We start from the raw sequence: 20,092 nt of genomic DNA, 5'->3' as shown, positions 1-20,092 counted from the left end.
AAACGATAAACAATTGTATTAAAGAATTAGTGAGGGGTAGCCTGTTGCTCGCACCGTGTCTACACAGGACGCGACAGGCGCGACGCGACACGACAAAAGACATTAGAAACGCATTATAACCCATTATAATTTCCAATTTTGTCCACACTGGATGCGGCGCGGCGAGACGCGACGGACCCAACAAGCACGTCCGGTGTAGACACGCAGTCTTTTGTGCAAAATTATGAAGATATCTGAAATATAAAATAAAAAGTTGAATATAGAATAAATAAAACATATCATGTAATCAATTTCAAAACTTTACAGTTGTCAAATTAAACTGTTTAAATAAATGTAAAATAATAATAAAATAAAGTAACATTATATATGTCGCTAACGATGCGAAAAAAAATATTTTGCGTATGAACTATTTTGAATTGTGATTTTTATTCCAGAAATCATAAATGTACTCGCGTCGTGATCATGACAACCATTGCCATCAGCCCCTTTGTTGAGCAACCATCACGTGACTCTCCTCTGTCCGGGAGAAGCGCGGCAGCTCTAGGTTTGCGTGGTTTCCATGATGTTGAGCGGCTGAGTTGCAGTCTTCAATGTGGATCACTACATAGCGGTTATGCGAAACACTGCGGTAATTATAATTATTCAAGGCTTTTATTTAAATATATACGTAGTTTGTACATGACCTGGTCTAAGGTTAGCAAAGATAAAAATATGTCGCAGTTAACGTCATGTCTTTTCTATATATATTGAGTCGTGGATACATGAGGCCTAAGTGAAAGCTCGTTAGCTGCTAACCATTTAGCTACGCTAGCTGCTAACCATTTAGCTACGCTAGCATGCTGAGGTAGTCACACAATGCTGGGCGTTTTAATAATGCTTATTACTAAATGAGCAGAAATTTACCATTGTTGGTTAAATAACTGTTATTTGTTTGAGATAAACTTAGATAATAAACAGATCAATCCTGCACAGTTTTATTAAAATACTGTGATTAGCCGTTTCAAACCAGCTAGCACATGCGAGTTGCTGTAATGTACGATAAGAAGCGCGCCACAGTCACCACCGTGTCCTTTACATCTCTTTGTTGATGTATGGCCAGTTTTTTTATGGTAAAACCTTTTATGATGTTTTATACGCTAAGTATATACGCTCAATACACTCCATCAGGTATGTATTATACCTGATGGAGTCATAGTCAGACACAAATGCTGGTTGATGAGGTGTAGCCAGTGATTTCTTGTCATGTGTTAAAGAAACATTTATATTCTGCAACATACATAAATCATGCATGTACTCTGTCTTGTGGACGGACACGTTAGCGAGCTGCTTTTATTAGAAAAGATGACGTGCTTAAGAAAGCGCAGTAGTTGTTTTATTGCTTAATTTTTTTCTCAGAAAGCCTTTTATTGAAATCTCTCTGTTTACAGATCAGAGTAATATTGTAAGTGCTTTTCCAGCAAGTCTCCACGAGCTTCTGATCTGGTAGACATAAGAAAGCATAGCCTCATTGGTAAGTTTGAAACAAGCATATGTTCTGAAAACTACTTTTCAAAATGTTTATGTTACATATATGTATTTACTGTCCATTCGATTATGTTTTCAGTGAGGCAAAGTTTTAAAGATGGAGAATGGACAAGGCACAGGTGGAAAGCTTGGACTGCCGCCTCTTACACCAGAGCAGCAGGAGGCCCTACAAAAGGTAACAAAAGCTTATTTATTTTAATGTCATTTTTAGTGTATAAGGATTGAAAAAACACGATCAGGAAAGAGAGTGGTAGTAAATGCAGTATGACATTTTGGTGACTGGACGTTTGCTCTAGTTTTCAAGAGCATGTTTGCTTTTTACCAAGTTTGTGTTCACCAGCAACAGTATAAAACTCTTCAGTATTGTCTGCTTGCTTAATAGTTGTCCTTTTGCTTTTTAGGCTAAGAAGTATGCCATGGAGCAGAGCATTAAGAGTGTTTTAGTGAAACAGACCATCGCCCACCAGCAGCAGCAGCTCACAAACCTACAGGTGAGCTGATTGGATGATATAATTATGTGGACTTCTTAGTAAACACAGAACACATGCAGTGCAATGCTTTATGGTACACTGCAGAAGATTCCCCTATTTAAGAATTTATGATAGATCTGAAGAAAAGTTATGTAAATGGGTCTTACACTTGTTTGTTGGGGTAAAAAAGCTTGTGACTTGACTAAGGTTGTGTTTCAAGTATTTGTTTTATTAATGCTTTGGGTGGCATTTTATGTGAGAAAATGAATCTCAAAATTATAAAAAAAGCATGCACAGTCATCGGTGAACATGATAAACGTTACACATGTATTTTACTATCCACAAACCAATGCCTTGTGATCTGAATCTGTGAAACTTAGGTTTTTATAAACATTAGACGATTCGTACAGATACAGAGAGAATCTGAATGAGAATCTTGAATACAAATGTTGTATATTGTCTCAATGTATATATATTCATTTTGCGCATACCAAGGACAAGTTGTGCATTTGTGGATCAGGCAACACTTGTGCATTCATCCTGTTCTGTACATTTGTATTTTGAGACTTTCGTTTTGATGTTTTAAGAATTACACCACCCACATACAAACACGTCTCAATGAATAAGCTGACGCCTCTGTGTTATTTTCCTTTAATAAATGTCTTTCATTCATTTTGAAACTTTCGTTTCGCGGTTTTGTGTTGGATAATCCACACACAAATACCTTCCTATCCAAAACAACCGTGCCCAAGAAAAGCAACTACCACTATATGCTAGGGATGGTTCAAAAGGAACCTCACTTTTTGGCTCACGGTTTTCGGTTTGGTTCTGATGGCTTTGGTACCTTAAAGTTTTTTTTTTTTATTGTTTTATGCTTATGTGACAGGAACAGTAAAAATTAAGTAGCTCTTGCTATGATGTAAATAGCTGTCCGAAAGGCATGACTTCCGTTAAACAGAGTTTGACATGATGCTGTAGAAACTCTTTCTGCATGTGCTGAGAGCAACGCAAACTTGCTGCTTTCGTATGCACTGCAATATAAAAATACATTCTTGGGTAACACTTTATTTTACGGGTCCCTTGTTACACGTTACATGTATTTACTATACATTATGCAAAATTACATGTAACTACAACCTAATCCTATCCATATAGTAAGTACATGTAGTTAATTATTATTACTCAGTACTTAAATGTATAATTACAGTCTCGCTTCACCACTCACTATTAGATATTTCTCGTCGGGATGCATTCATCTATATCAGCATACAGACAAACAAAAACGGAGACAGCTCACAGTGTTAAGCGCACAGAAAATTTTACATGGAAAACTGCAATTCACTTACACTTATTGAACCGTGGAGGTCGCACCGAACGGTTTAATGATATTGAGTGTTGTGGCATCCCTACTATATGGCAGTCTCATGGAGCTTTACAGAACTTGGTGGGGTGAAAGACGACAGAAAAGTTAGTTTTATATTTGAAATTCGGTTGACACTCACAAAAATGGGTGTTATAATCTTCGTTTTTATCTCATAAGTAACTCTTAACAAGTGAGCTCCCTGTGTACCCGACTTTGGGAGTAGGCTATGCACGCTAAAAATAGATGTTAATTTTAACACATTGTCTTGTGTTGTTTATGCAACGCATTATTGTGCCATTTTATTACACAAGTTGTGTTGAAAGCATAACAAACCTGTTGTCCCAAGAAATAAGTTATCAATCAATTAAGTACAACACATCAATGTTTTTAGAGGGTATGTGCCTGACGAAATGGGAAAGGATTTGGCATTCCTCATTCTTTAGCCACCAAAGTGACTTTTCATAAGTATGCAAATATAACTCAACTCAACTCAACTTTATTTATATAGCGCTTTTTACAATTTTCATTGTTACAAAGCAGCTGTACATGAGACACATTTAATACAAGTATGAATTCTAAAGCAGCCCCCCCGGCCAGGCAGATAGTGCAAAACAATATGCAAACGGTGGTGAGGAACCCAAAACTCCCATCGAGAAAAAAAACCTCAGGGGAACCCAGGCCCAACCAGGGGATTCCAGTTCCCCTCTGGCAAAAGCTGCTGCCTCTGCACAAGCTCATCAGTGCTTGCACAACAAGGCTTAATAAAAATATAAAAATTAAAGATTATCATTAACAATCTAATAGCATTTGAAATGTTGTAGAAAAAAACAAAGTTGTCGCGTCCTTTATCCAGCTCTATCCTCTTAGCACTTGTCAGGTCACCGCTTCCCATTCTCAGCTCTGCCATCAGGTCTGGGCATGAACTGCATCCTGCGGTAACCTTGGAACAAAGAGACAAGACTGGCTGAGAGTAGAGTACTGTTCTGCACTCTTTGATGCAACAAGTACATCATTTGTTGTTGGATGAACTTGGCATAAATGATGCCCATGTGTATCGAAGTTAACAGTAACGTCAAAGAATATAGATACCAAGAGTCAAAACTAAGGTGCTTTTAGGGAAATCTCGCGGCAGCCATTTTGGGGTGAGAATGCTTGATAACTGACATTGTTTCTTGGAGCCAAGGCTTTTGTCATCATGTATTATCATGATTCAGGTTGAATTTCAGCTTCAATGCTTTTATTTTGAACAAAGAACCTAAAATTGCCATCACAACAGCAAAAGGCTAGAGTCTCTTTCACCCAAAATTGCGGGAACGCAGGGTGCTGGTGTTGCAATGGAACTTTCTATGGTTTCACCTCTTGCTATCTATAGTCTTTGGTAATGTTAGAGGTTAAGGTGTGTGCATCTCTGCCCTATTGCACCTCCTGCAGTTTTTTTGCATAATTGGTAAAGAACTGTTAGATTTGGTATTGCAAATTTGCTACTGAAGCATAATATATTACTTTTGTTACTGTTGAAAGTATTCGTTGTCAGATTTATATATTTTTCTATCAGTAAAAGTTTTGATTCTTAATTGATATTTTTATTTTTTTTTGTTAGTAATTGTGTCTTAATTAAAAACCTACTAGTAATACAAATGTAAAGAAAAACATCTGAAGTAGGCCAAGTTTTTAAATGAAGCCATTTTCGGCCAAGTGTATCCTAAATATTTAGGTTCCGGACAAAATTCTTATTTGTACTTAATTTATTATTATTTATTCTAAGTTTTTGTGGTTGAAACATTGGTTATTTAAAGAGATGCTACATGAGTAATGGCTACACTGTACCTAAAACGGTTGCATTTGCGACCTAAAATATTAATTTGAGAGGTACATTTTTGCAGATATCACCACTGTCGACCATCCAAATTAAGTCAGTTTTAAAGTGTTTCCAACTGTAGCGGCACACTTTTTTTTCCCAAGCAAGCAAGCAGCTGGCTGGGCTTTTCCCCACACACTCAGCGCCTGCACTCTGCCCTCCGTTTTTCCCACACTCAATGCTCCATGAGGCAGCACGGAATAAATTTCCGCAGAAAACTTCCGTGGATTTTAGAGCTGATCATTCACAAGTAGCTTAAACACATACAAAATGAGCGAAGCTACTAGGATGCACTGTTTGCTGTGACAGATTTTAATGAGCCTGAGGAAGAACAATGTGATATTTCAGACAATTGGAAACTAACCGCGGAGAAGAATGTGATTGGCTTTGCTTATGAGAAATAAAAACTTTGTGACCAAAACATATGAAATCGAATATGTACACACAACAAGATAACAAAAAGTATGTTATTTAAAAAGTTAATGTAATGTGGCTCTTTAAAAAATATTGGGCGCCTTTTCGTCTATGTGTGAAATTACCCATTGTGCCTTGCGTATGCGTGTAGGGCAGATGCTTAAAGCAACAAGCCGTTTTGGTGTATGGTTCCCCCATGTTCTTGATAAGTGCAATTTTCTGTTATAAATGTTGTAAATACTGTCGCTGTATAGGCTTCCATGTGGGCAGTGCAATACACGTGAATTTGTTGACTAGGCAGAAACAGCTTTTACATCATGTCACTTCATAAACTGTGCATGTGCTAAACTCCCGCAGGTTATACTACTGGGCTAGGCCTAACCCTAGCTCAAACAAGATTCTGAGCTAGCAGTTGCTTGTTAACCATTAGCACATAGCGTGCTAGCTACATATTAGCTAACTTGCTAACGTTAGCAACATAACACATTTGTAGTCACCCAAAACGCAATGCATGGATGTGAATGTGTTTAGTAACCTGGACATTAAGAATAATAATAAATTAATTACTAATAAGACTTTTAAATCCAGTAGCAGGAAGGCTAACGTTAGCTCTCCGTCCATTTTGCAACCCGTTGCCTCTTGCAGCTTGTGTCCAATAACTCTCTCTGTTTTATTTGTTGGCTCTGCCATGCTGATGGTTTGGAGACTTGCGATGAACTAGATTGTTTTGTCTTATTTGTAGCTATTGGCCAACTTCTCCCAGGCTACGATGTAAATGTGACGAATGCCTTTAAGCAGGGGATATGCGAGGCTTCTACCGGCCTGAACACCAAAGTTACAAGTGCTATTTCATCCGATAGGAGGCTACTTGGGTAGCAACAGCAGTAACATTCGTCCAGTTTAAAGTTGTCCTACCACTAAAATAATTTTAGATACATTTATTTAAGGTCAAAAAGTTGCTCATAAGCGCTTTAAGACCTGTGGTTAGGTGCTTGATCCCATTAGTTAGGCATTACCAAGTTGGCTTGAAAGCTTTTAAACGTTATAATTATTTCTCAGGGGCCACACAAGCGTAAAAAAACACTTCGATTCTCACCATAAGCAGTTGATTAGTGTTTGCATCTACTGGGAAGATGACATTAAACTCCAGCCAGCAGGCACATTTGATATATCGTCTTATGTATGTTAAATTTATAATTTATAAAAATAATTTACGTAGCATTAACATCGGATATTTTTTCTGCCATAACCATCAACAGCTCACATTTCTAAAGCAGAGGTTGCTTAGTCCAGTGTTCTTGAAAGGGGAGTCATAATCTAATGGGAAGATATAAGTAAACCTGAACACATCGCAATGGCAATCTGACTTCTGAAATACGTGGTGAGAATGAGCTTTTTTTATATTGCGTGTGAGGGAGAAAGCACTGGACTGGAACAGATCACAAAACTACAGCCTGAAAGAAGGCAAAAAATAATATTTGATACGTTTATTAGTTATGGGTGGATTCATTTAGTTTTTTTTAGAATAACACCCAATTTAAAGATCGCTGAGTTAACCATGCCTACTTCCGAGGAATACACAGAATAGAAAAATCTCTTACTGTTTACATTTTATTCAGGGGTAGCGGAATATTTCGTCATACCGCCCGGCCCTACTTTAAGCAAACATCTACTGCTGTTTTTTTTCTCAAGTTTTTCCCCATTTTCACAAAAGCCTGAAAGCACTGGTAGTCTTCAAGCATGAGAACAGGGGGATTGAATCGTGTCTATTATTTAGCCATCTTGGTTCTGATCTGAAAAAGAAAAACTGTGTATGAACTGAGTTGTATTACTAATGTAAAAACCTGTAAGAGAAACATGTGGAAGTTAACCAATAAAATTCCTAGCTATTATCCATTATGGTTACTTACTCGTATTTATCACTATAGTTAGTTTTTTATAGTTATAATTTTATTCAATTATTTATTCTTATCATAAATGTAGAGCACAGTGTCCTGTGACTTAAGGTAAAAAAACTCTGTATTTTCCAAGAACCGTGCATGTTTGTTTGTATCTCCTCTTCGCCCCGCATCTCTGAAACACACAATTGTTTTTACAAAGCTCATTGTTCTGAAAAGCGAGGTCTGCTATGATTGGCCAGTTAACCAGTGTGTAGTGATTGGTAGAATATTGTAAGTGAGTGACGAAAAGGTAATGCCTCTTGCTATATTTGGAACATCAGGTTCCAAAGCAATTGTCTGACAAGTACGCCCACCTTACTTGCGTATAAATTTGGGTAGTCTTTGTCAAATCATACCCCGAACTGACGTAGATTTGTCGGGGGTGTGGTTACACAAGGCGTTTCAGGCAGGTCTTGGTGTGCATTCGCTTTTTAGATTGAATGCCTCTTTTGTTCCAACACAAAATTTTTGCAATTTAACGTGTCTAATACATGCACGGGCAACTTATAACACACCAAAGACACAGAAAAACACATTCCGCGCCTTATGACCCCTTAAACTTGAGACACAATCTTTGTGTTTGACATTGATTTATTAAATGGTGTATGAAGTAATAGTTCATACAATAGTGAAGTCATTCTTAAGAGTAATTAACAAACAACAGGTTAACAAATTATTCCGAATTTAATTTGAAATGCCATGAGGCCTCAAGAATCTAACCCCGGTCTCCTGTTTTCGTGCTTGCCGGTTTACTGAGCAGTAGGGTGTAGCGGTTCAAATTACTCATGGTTCAGGGAAAAGGGACGATGTGGTGGTGATGAATCTTTGGGTTGGCTGGGTTTACAAACAGTTCTGTTTTTGCAAGGTTCAGCTGCAGGTGATGGTCCTTCATCCAGTGCGAAATCTTACTCAGGCATGCTGAAATGAGTGCAGTAACAGTCGGATCGTCAGGCTGAAATGACAGGTGGAGTTGTGTTTTATCCGCATAGCAGTGATAGGAAAGCCATGTTTCCAAATGAAAGATCCTAGGGGATGTCATGTATATAGAAAAGAGCAACATTATAGAACTGAGCCATGAGGTACCCATGTATTGAGATGTTGATACTCAAGAGACCTCACCACTCCAGGATATTCTAAATGACTTACCTGTGAGGCAAGACGTGATCCATTGTAGCACCATAATGGATTCTAACTAACACAATTTAGAAGCTGAGGCTTTCTTCATAAATAACTTATTACGATTTCCGACTTCAAAATGTGAAAGGTAAAACACAGAAAGGTAAAACACAGCACAGTGCATGGTGTTAATATAACAAACAAGATCATTCTAATAAATAAATAGAGCAAAGACTGCAGTTTTAAAGTAAAATGGATTATAAATGTATAAATTCATATATTAACTTGTATTGGTAAATGCAGAACAACAAGCAGCAATGAGGTGAAATTACAATGAAACTTTTTTTTCTTTATGAAAAATAAGATAAACCGGCTGAGAACAGTGAAACGAAAGTCTCAAAATTTAAATGCACAGAGCAGGATGAATGCACATTTGTTGCCTGATCTACAAATGCACAACTTGACCTTGGTAGGGGTGTGACAAGATCCGATTGGTCTTGCGAGAACTCCATATCCTCACGCAATTGGCAAGATGTAGTTTTGGGCTCAAAATTGCTGCCATTTTAGTTTCAAATGCTCCCTATATTAAACTTGTGACCTCAAAATATATTTGGGAGAATTTGTTTGAGTGCACATTTTGTTGTGGTGCAACCTGTTTTCATTACTGTACAGAACACGCTAATAACTGCACAAAGTTTGTGCGTGCTGTGAGCTACAGTGACTGGCCCAGCCATTCATAAAAACAACGTGATTGTCCATACCGCGGCGCCACTTTCCCACAGTTTCTCCATGTAAACACGCACTAGATGGACAGGTTCATCATCCCCGTGTCGTGTCCGCAGCGCTAGTGTTTATTGTGGTTTGCGCTGCCAGCAGTATAGCAATTGCAAATTCACATTACGTTATTTTAATACATTCACAGGCAAACCTCTTCAAGATCGCATCATCTGTCTCTTACATATGTGCAATGTTAGCATAAAACATGTGTTTATGTAGTTTTAACTTTTTCTCTTAAGGCTATAAGGGTTCAGTCAGAGGAGGAAGGAGGATTGACAGTGTGATTTGATCGTCACCTCTGCTAACACGAGCAATATACAAATCGGTCTCTATTTGTACAAATCATCTCATGTTTATAAAAATCTAGTAAATTAAAATCATAAGGTATTTTTCTGTGGATAGTAATATACATGTATCACTTTTACCGATGACTGTGCATGCATTCGTTATTAATTTTGAGATGAATGTCGTCCCATAGCATTTTGACTGACAAAAATAATTAATTACAATAGTCCACATTGTTAGAATAACTGTACTGTATTTTAACTACTCCTAAAATTGATTCCATCTTGAATCGATTTGTTTGCACTCCCTCACTGCCAGTTTGGTTAAGGTCTCGTATTTCTGCAAATTATACTGGGATACTACTACATTATTAAGTCTGCTTATATTTCGCACGACTTTCCTTGATTCTAGCATACCATGCTACTAAGCAGCTTCATGACATCAACCAGATTAACTTCACCTACACCATATGCCTCTATTTTTTGACTCTGTGAGGAAAAGATGGAAGTGAGCTGCCTATTTGTTGAATGTAATACCTGTCAGTAATGTTGCTGCTTTAACTGTGATATGTTACAGGTTTGCATTCAAAGTAAGTGGTGATAAAAGAGGTGGGCAGAGCTTAAAGTTGAGTCTGAGGCTTTGAACAGTCAGAGAGACTGACATGATATGTCTGGAATATGTCTGTCTGCTGTTGAAAATTTAGTACAAGAAAGGACAAAAGGAGATATCTAACCTTTTCAGCACTTTTCCATCTTTACTGTGTTTCAGATGGCAGCAGTGACAATGGGCTTTGGAGATCCTCTCTCATCTTTACAATCGGTCAATAGAATATTAAACTATTATTCACCTTGTGTTCGCATTATTGACATAATGACCGTTATCCTTCTTTAACTGGCAATAACCTGGCCCGACACGATAGACATTTGCCGCAGCATATTTAAAAAGCAGACATGGCTGTTGTGAATGAGATTTTCATCTTTGCTAATCCATTTCATTAAGCAGGTTATAAAACATTTACAATGAGAACGACTGAATCTTTCACCACTTCTTTTAATTTACTTTTTGTATGTGTAGGGCAACGCCAGAGTCCTCAACAGGATAGACTGTTCACCTGTAATTATCCGACAACCCATATTAGTCTTTGTAAATCATTTCATGGCCACTAGTGAGGGTGCCTTTATTTTCGTGCTCATTGATCTAGATGCGCAATAGATCTCTTCGAAGTTCATTGCTCAACCTCAAACTCAATTCATTGCAGGAAATCTTGTGGTGTGTGTGTGTGTGGTGAATGGTTAGGATGATCCATTTCTTCTTTGTGAATATGCTGTAGCTTATGAATTTCATCTTTTCTCTGCTGTAAAAGAGAGCTAACGGTCACTACGACAATCCAAATTGAAACATCTGTATAAGAGCTGTATGTGTTAACGTATATTTTCGTCATGTGGATGACATACTATCCAATACTGAATTCTATAAATGATAAATGTTGTCGTAAGTGTAAAATGGATCAATTTGGCCAGATTCTCCCTCAACCGTGAGCTTGATATGTAAGTCCAAAAGCTCACCTCATGAAAAGAAATCTATTTTCACCTCAGCTCATTATTCAGGATAATAAGTTGTTTTAAGGGTTTACTTTTTACATGTTTACTGCATTAGGAATTTCGTTGGACAGAATTCAGGTCAGTCATAACTGTACATGTTTCAGTCTGCGAGCGAGCAATTTGCAAGCAGCACTCTTAAAAATGGTATAGAAAGGGGATGTGCCACATGTTCCTAATTCTTGTGCTTGTAATTATTGGTAAGTGATGTAATGAGCAAAGAGGACCAAAAGAGTGGGAACTAGCACCACTGTTCCAAAACAGAAGCTTAAAACTTTTTCAATCCTTTGCTACATTTGTACTCATTGTCTTGTGCTTGTGTGTAACACTCTTCAGCAGCCAATATTCTGTCTTTTTGTCTTTCCCTCTCCTGACCACTAGGTGGCAGCACAGAGGCAGCGAGCTCTGGCCATCATGTGTCGTGTGTATGTGGGCTCCATTTATTATGAGCTGGGGGAGGACACCATCCGGCAGGCCTTTGCCCCCTTTGGACCTATAAAAAGTATCGATATGTCTTGGGACTCTGTCACCATGAAACACAAGGTATGCTTTTCACTTGATTCAATGTCTTAATAACCGCACCAACTCATCTACTGCACTGTAACTTTAATAGCTAATGTCTGTAACTAATGCACACTCAAGTCACTTGCACTATTGTATAGTCTATATTGTTATCTGTTCATAACCACCTGTACATTAATGTTCACAGTATATAGCCTTCTGTCTATATTGTTCATAGTAAATACCGACTGTCACATTTTCATAGTACATGGCCATTGTATAGTATTTTCCTAATATTGTATTCTGTATTTATTCACACTGTATATCCTGCACTTGCTAATTGCACTTCTGGTTAGACCTAAACTACATTTCGTTACACTGTACTTGTATATGTGTAATGACAATAAAGTTGAATCTAATCTAAAGATACCTGTCAAGAACATGCCAGTGTCATAAGTCCAAAGAAATAGAAAATGTTGTATTAAATTTGTTTTTAACTTTTATTTCAACATTGTACTACTATAGTGATAACCTGATATGAATCATTATTGATGTGATACTGTTTCTTAACAATTATGCACATTTCTCATTGCAAAATAAATTAATTGTCCTTAAAATTCACCCTACTGTGGTGAAGTTTCTTAAGAGACTTATATATCTTGTACGTTGAATGCTCTCTCAGGGCTTTGCTTTCGTGGAGTATGAGGTTCCTGAAGCAGCTCAGTTGGCCCTGGAGCAGATGAACTCTGTCATGCTTGGTGGAAGAAACATTAAGGTGGGTTCCAGTTAGGACTCTCTTTTAACTTTCTTTTTGTCTGCATCAGTCAGCAGGTCCACAGAATCTGCCATGTGGGTGTGTGCCAACTAAAATGTGTTTGATTAAACCTTCTTCTGTGTATATGTGTATGTCATCTAACCCCAATGTACGCATATTGCGGTATACTTCCACACTGTCATCTTGTTTGTTTCGGAGCTCCCTTTTTCTAGGAGCCGCAGAGATGGGAAGCTTTCGCTTGTGGTGGGCGTGTTCTTCTCTGTCCAGGAAGTGCTTATGATAGGCTGCGCCTGGCTGGTGTTTGCCTGGCCGCCCCACCTGCAGCACAGATACCACATACCCAAAAATGTGTTTTTAACACATTAGAGTCATGAAAACACTCAAAACACAAATCTTTTTTGCTTACTTGTGCTCTCACGTACTTTGGCTGTAGACAAGAAGTTATGTTAGTAAACTATTCAAAGTAATGTGTAATATTTTTGACTTAATTAAAATTTTACATTTAAAAGATGTTTTATTCAATCAAGGTTGAATAAACGACCTAAGAGAAAGGGATACAAGGAGAGAAACTTTGGGTTTTATATGTTAAGTGCATTTCCAAGTAGCTAAGTAGAAGTGCTTGTAATGTTTGAGGTGTTTTGGTAAGTTTGGTTTGATGGTTAATCATTTTAGTGTCTTATCTGTACCCAGCCAAAACTTCTTATTTAAGACAGGGAGGGCAAGTTTTTCTTTCCTGCTCCCTGTTTTCTCAGCCACATGATACACACTTGCACAGTCATTCCTTCATACACTTCCACTTAGTGGCCCCTTTGCTGGTATATATGCTGTAGGTGGGGCGGCCAAGTAACATTGGACAGGCGCAGCCCATCATCGACCAACTGGCTGAGGAGGCACGTGCCTTCAACCGAATCTATGTAGCCTCAATCCACCCAGATCTATCCGACGATGACATCAAGAGCGTCTTTGAGGCCTTTGGAAGAATTAAAAGTTGTATGCTGGCACGGGAACCCACCACGGGAAAGCACAAGGGCTTTGGATTTATTGGTGAGCACATCTACAAAGTGCTGTAAACACAACTCGATGGAGATTGATTCATGGCCTTATTTCTGCTTGGCCTAGGTGGTATAAACCGATGGAAAATAGGCTCATAAGAGGACATTGTGTTTTTTCTCAGTCAATGCCAAATTTTAAGTAAGGTTCATCAATGAGGATTATCTTAAAAAGTTACAAGTTCGAGTATGCATTCAGAAAATGGTTGTCGAGGAGAGTTAATGTCCTTAGACTTTAGGTTTGGGTTTAAAGATCCCAATAGGGTCGTTCCTTAAATTTGTGGTATATCAACAACTTGAAATAAATGTAAGCAATTTATTAAGGTGCTACAAAAGAGTGTCAGTAAACATATGCCTACATTCAGGAAGTGCTGTCTCTCCGTTTCATCACGAGTAGAATATGACAAGCCTCAGTCATCGCTGGATGCCGTATCATCTATGAACCTGTTTGATCTCGGTGGTCAGTACCTAAGAGTGGGGAAGGCCGTCACCCCTCCCATGCCTCTGTTGACACCCACGACTCCTGGAGGTTTGCCCCCTGCTGCTGCCGTGGCTGCTGCTGCTGCGACCGCCAAGATCACCGCTCAGGTGCTTATAAATGTCAGAAAGGATCCTAATTTACTATCTTACATAAACAAGGTTTTAGATTGCGCCCTTGTTTGACTACTCTTGTGTTCTCTAGGAGGCTGTTGCTGGAGCGACAGTGCTGGGCTCTCTCGCCTCACCGGCGCACATTCTCAGTCAGCAATTGGGGCTACCACAAGCCGTACTAGCTGCCCAGGCCCCTGGCATAATTACAGGTCTGCAAAAATCAATGAAGAGAGAGATTGGATTTTTTTACTACTACCATGATCCAAATGCATATGGAATTGTTTACTAGGCACTCTTAGTTGATCAAGAGCCACCATTACAGAAATGGCAGCTGTATTTACATTTACATTTAGTCATTTGGCAGACGCTTTTATCCAAAGCGACTTACAGAGCACTTATAACAGGGACAATCCCCCTGGAGCAACATGTAGTAAAGTGTCTTGCTCAAGGACACACTGGTGGTGGCTGCTGGGATCGAACCAGCAACCTTTGATTTATCAGTTCAGTGGTTTAACCCACTAGACCACCATCTCCACATTGTGTTGGAGTATTGTGTGTATTTAATGAAAATAATGTTTGCCTTAATCTTGCCTATACACATATAAATAAATATATATATATATATATAGTAGTCTTAAAGCTTCTCTTAATCATGGTCTGTGATGTTTTTTACAACATTCATAGGTGTTACACCTGCTCGCCCCACTCTCCCTGTAGTCCCCCAGGTCGGTTTGGTCAACCCAGTATTAGCATCCCCACCAGCCATAATTTCTGCTTCCGTGGGCACACCAACATCTACGGTGCAAACACATACAGAAGTGAAGCAAGAAGACGACATTCGGCTCACTAAAGTAGATCAGGATCGACCAGTGGGAAATGGGCAGGACAGTGGGCTGGAGCAGCTAAGCATCAGTCCAAATGGAGGAAAACAAACAGTCGTGCAGTCAAAGGTTAGACAATCACAATCATTCTGGTTTTAAGAACCTTTATAGCCATTCAAATTGAATTATAACATTACAAAGTTAGTTAAATTTAGGCTCTCTTTAATAGTTTTCCCCTTATTTATTCTGATGTGCAGTCAACAGTTATGGTGCTACGCAATATGGTTGGCCCAGAGGACATTGACGATGACCTGGAAGGAGAAGTAATGGAGGAATGTGGAAAGTATGGTGCTGTTAATCGGGTTATCATATACCAGGAGCGACAGGGTGAAAATGATGATGCTGAAATTATCGTTAAGATCTTTGTGGAGTTCTCGGATGCTGATGAAATGAACAAAGCCATCCAGGCCCTAAACAACCGCTGGTTTGCAGGTCGCAAGGTTGTAGCTGAATTGTACGATCAAGAGCGCTTTAATAATAGCGACCTCTCTGCATAAGACTGTCCCATAATGGCCACTGGTCTCTCAGCTCTCAAACTCGCTCAGCTTCCATCACTGCTGCTAGAGATTTGGGCCTCTTTGAAACCTGTAATTATTTTTTTATCGATGTTGATAGTAATAATATTATTGGAAAAATCCCAATGCAGGGATTTAGCTTAGGACAAAAAAAAATATGCTCCTCATGCATTTACGTTGTGTCACCTACTGTGAAATACTTGCATTTTTTTTAACTGTCATTATTATTTGCAGGGTCTCTTTTTTTCTAATTTTGATGCAATTTTCCCCATTCCCATCCCCACTTTTTTACAAATGCCAACTTTTTCTCCACTGACATTGTGTTGAAATTCTAAACATTGTGTTGGTGACATTGGTTCTGGCTTTACCAAAACAATAAATTTCTCTGATATGCAGTCTTGTTTATGTCATTAATAAGGAGGATTGAATTAAGACATTTGCATTGCAAATTGAATTACAATTTTAACGAAGAACTAAGGTGTTTAAAATCATAAAAGGCTATGCACCAAACCGAAAGGATAGCTTTTGTATTCCATTTGAATGTCAAGATGTAAATATTGATTGTGATCAAGTTAATATACTGGCTAGTAAACTTGTAGGTGCATAATGCCAGATGAGTCTGAATGTAGATCCATTACGACATTGGTCCAGTTTCACAGAAAAGGCTTATGAAAATAGGGCTTGGTTAAATTAGACCATTTTCACTATTTTTGTCACTTCTAAAAAATTGTTTCCTTAGAAAAAAACATTACTGGTACGCATATTGAGACAAAACAATGGCACTGACATATTTGAAGATATTTTAGGGCAAGCAATTTTTTTAAAACAGCTCGAACATTTACTTTAGTCTAGGACTAGCCTTAATCCTTGTCTGTAAAACCAGTGCCCTGTATCACGAAGCGAGGTGAACAAACACTGAACTGCAGGGTAGGTTTTGAGTTGACAAAACCAGACAACCCAAACCCGGGTTAGATCAGGTTCAGCTGTAGCACAACGCTAGTTATAAAGGTTCTCTGTGGACTCGGGTTTGATCCAGACTTTGTGAGGCGCGTGCGCCTGAAAGTGCGATCACACGGAACATGGGATCCATCATCAGTTTGACTCCTCGCGAGTCTCAGCGCAAATTTTATGTTCTGTTCTGGATAAAATGTGTGTTCGAATTGCCGATACTAGCTTGAAACCGACTGGCGAGATCAGCCAGTTGCAGGCGGGGGAGAAGTAAAATGACGGCCATCAGGTCGGGCACTTCGTGTTTCCCGTAGGGAGTTGAACCTACCGCAGACCATGGGATATTCATTTATTTCTCACGGATTAAGTGAATATGATAGGAATACCTATTTTTTGCATACAGACCAGTACAATAAACATAAAATGTGATCTATTTATTCAAATTTGTGAGTATAATCGTATCCGTGGCTGAACAAAACGTTGCAAAGTGTTAGAATAAACACGCAACACATACACGTGAACATTCTGACCAATGAGAATAAAGTTTGTCGTCATCAAGGCTTTCGCAACCACTGCATCCGGCGGCTGGTCTCGGTTTGCTCTCGCGGTACTTTCATAGCACACGTGCTCATAAGGCGGCTGCAGCGCCGTTTAAAGTCGGACAAATGATCTAACCAGAATGCATTGCTGTTGTCAGGCGGCTGCAGATTATTGCGGCGCCGGATGAGCTCGAACACACCTAATGAGATCATCATGTCATGAATTGAAACGGATTTAAAAAGCAGGAATTAACACTGCTGCAGTGAAAGTTTGAGAAGGCAGCTACTGACTATATCAAGACAGAATGAACTGAATTTGAATGATTTATGTAGGTTTACAAGAAGATCAAAAGATAATATGTGTACTTTAATTTAGCATGCTTTATATGTTTTTTATACGAATAAAGTTTTAATATTAATGTAAATGTACAATACAAATGTTCCCTCTAACATCTTATCGCTTTAAACTTATTTTTTAATTTGGAGCGAAAGATACATGGGGAGTGGCTTCTCTGCGTCACATACACTTTTGTCAGAGCTGATTCGTTCGGTTATGGTTTGCTATCTCTAACCCAGCATCTTTCTCAATGGCTATGCCCAGAATAAATTTATAACGTATTTATAACGATTTCATCAGGCTCCGAAAATGTATAAAAAAAGAACATAAAGAATGACCTTTTCAGCTCATAGTTCATCTCTTGCGTCATCACAACCACAATCGCACCACCGTTTCCGATTAAAAAACGTTTTGCAACGTTTTGTCGGGGCTGAGAGAAGCCATGCTAATGTGTCATGAGATATCGAGTCCCCCCTCGAATTCGGTACCCCGACCCCGATTGATTCTATTAGCCTTGTTCGACTTGATCCGGCGCCGGAATATCCGACAGTCGGACGACATCAAAGTACCGTGAGAGCGATTCGAAACCAAACTTTTTATCGCATTTTTATTTTTTATTGATAGAAATCTTTGAAAATTACAATATTATACAGATCCAACAATGGACCATACAAAGAGGAAAAGAAGAAAAAAACAAACATCTATTTCTCCTCCTTCCTATTGAAAAGAACGAAAAGAGCATAGGCCTATACATTAAAACACTGTATGGTAAAAGGCGGGATATTAAATTGAAAAAACGTCTCCATAAATTTTAACAACTTGTCATTATTTGTGTTATTTTTAAGCAATAGCGATTTTATTCTCCAATTCTAACAAAAATAAATTGTAGCTACATGCAGATTTTACAAACTTTTGTATATGAATAATATTTGCCATGTAAAATATAGAAGAATCAAACATTTTACATTCATTAGTGTATGAACATATAATATCTTTAAGAGATAACATATAAACAATTTTTATAGGCAAATAAAAAGGAGCTAATATCAGACCAAAATGTTACATGACAGTTATAAAATAAATTAGTCAAAATTTCCTCCTGCATATTACAAAAAGAACAATTATTACCAATATCCATAAAATTTGATAAAAATAAATTGCAAGGTTAAATTTTGTGAAGAATTTTAAAGTGCACTTCTTTTACATTGTTATTGGTACAGACTTTATATGGAACCAACCAAGCCAGTTTCCAATCAATATCTGGGATCTGGGCATTCCACAATGGTTTTCCTATAGGACAGATTTTCCATTTGGATTGAAAAATTTATCTAATTTAATTAATCTACCTGAATGGGAAAAAAGATTAATACCATCTATGAACAATTCATTATACTCGCAAAAGTAAGGCGACTTTTCATTAGCTGTATTAATCCATTTGGAATGCCTTTCACAACTTTCTGAAATTCTTTAAAGGGAACAGGAAAGTTGAAATTATAAAGTCTTCATAAAATAAGATTTCTCCATTCCAATCAAATAAGTCCATAACGATGTTTATGTTATTGTAAAAACCAATTGGGAAAAAATAAAGATTTATTGAGGTGATAAGACAGCACTTTGTGTGGGGGAAAATTACGTGAAAATAAATCTTCCAAACCAATAACACTTGCTGGTGAAAATCTGATATTTTAACTTTGTGTAGTAATGTTGAGTTATATGGTGTAGGTGGCCAGGTTTAATTTATTGTTAACTGCTATTATAATGTTTATTAACATGGCGACGAAACCTGCTCAAAACCAATCCAGTAGTACTGGGAGTATGCTCAAAGTAAACGTGGACTTACCTTGGTAAAATCCGAAACTGGCTTCGTGATACAGGCCATTGTGTCTTAACTATAGGCTAATTATAAGTTTGTAAACACTCGAGATGCGCGCGCATCTTGGCTGCAGAAACCCCGGAAGAGTTAGCCTTTATAAGGACTAGAGAAGTACACGGATACAGTATACAAAATAGACTTAGAAAGATTATAGAAAACCTTACCTGAAGTAAAATAAACACAGATCCGGATGATTTCGTCAGTCCAGACTGTTCGTTTAATGACTTGTTTAGCTTAAAATGGCATATTCAACGACGGTATTCCATAGGAAAAAAAATATTTTTTCCACTCCTATTCTGACAATAAACGACACAAAAACACGTTTTTGAAAGAATTGACTCCTCCATTTCAATCATTACTAATTTGTTTCCACTTTTTTTTAATGCTTTATTAAATCAATGCCATTAGAACAAAAGGTATTACAAATTCCAATCGTATTAACAATCGCTATCAGATATAAGCACATCAAATATACAAATTTTTATCATACATTCCAGTTTTCTGTTAATATAGAATTCAATATCTTTCCAAAATAATCTTGAGTAAATACAATGAAAAAAAAGATGCAAAATAGTTTCCCTTTCTTGACAACCAAATTCACAGGTATATACAATATTAAGCTTAAATCTTTCCAAAACATGCTTAGCAGGATAAATTCTATGAAGAATTTTGTAAGACACTTCCTTAATTTTGTGATTGATACAAAATGTATTCGGCAGTTTCCAAGCTTTCACCCAA

The 20,092-nt window shown here is 37.9% G+C and overlaps 1 protein-coding gene across 4 annotated transcripts; it reads left to right on the top strand.

Moving 5' to 3' along the window:
• Positions 1-479: 479 nt before the first annotated feature.
• Positions 480-16,052, top strand: puf60b (poly-U binding splicing factor b). Of its 4 annotated transcripts, none has more exons than XM_056743601.1 (12): positions 480-628; positions 1,428-1,510; positions 1,604-1,699; positions 1,926-2,015; positions 10,516-10,566; positions 11,727-11,888; positions 12,529-12,621; positions 13,452-13,665; positions 14,068-14,258; positions 14,353-14,470; positions 14,946-15,211; positions 15,340-16,052. In XM_056743601.1, exons 3-12 carry the CDS (start codon positions 1,622-1,624, stop codon positions 15,637-15,639), a joined length of 1,563 nt encoding a protein of 520 aa, XP_056599579.1. In that variant the 5' UTR covers positions 480-628; positions 1,428-1,510; positions 1,604-1,621; the 3' UTR covers positions 15,640-16,052. The 4 variants fall into 4 exon arrangements, with proteins under 4 accessions (XP_056599579.1, XP_056599571.1, XP_056599594.1 ...); XM_056743593.1 differs by having other exon boundaries at positions 14,068-14,270; XM_056743616.1 differs by lacking the exon at positions 10,516-10,566.
• Positions 16,053-20,092: the final 4,040 nt, after the last annotated feature.

Source organism: Triplophysa dalaica, chromosome 1, assembly GCF_015846415.1.
Source record: "Triplophysa dalaica isolate WHDGS20190420 chromosome 1, ASM1584641v1, whole genome shotgun sequence".
Taxonomy (NCBI): Eukaryota; Metazoa; Chordata; class Actinopteri; order Cypriniformes; family Nemacheilidae; genus Triplophysa; species Triplophysa dalaica.
Note: the sequence above shows the minus strand (reverse complement) of the source record. Positions and strands in the feature narration are given on the sequence as shown.

Excerpts from the sequence above, each read along its gene's own strand:
- puf60b (XM_056743593.1), top strand. The coding sequence starts at position 1,622 with ATGGAGAATGGACAAGGCACAGGTGGAAAGCTTGGACTGCCGCCTCTT. Across the intron at positions 14,471-14,945 it reads GGCCCCTGGCATAATTACAG|GTGTTACACCTGCTCGCCCC; the intron begins GTCTGCAAAAAT and ends CAACATTCATAG. Across the intron at positions 15,212-15,339 it reads AAACAGTCGTGCAGTCAAAG|TCAACAGTTATGGTGCTACG; the intron begins GTTAGACAATCA and ends TCTGATGTGCAG.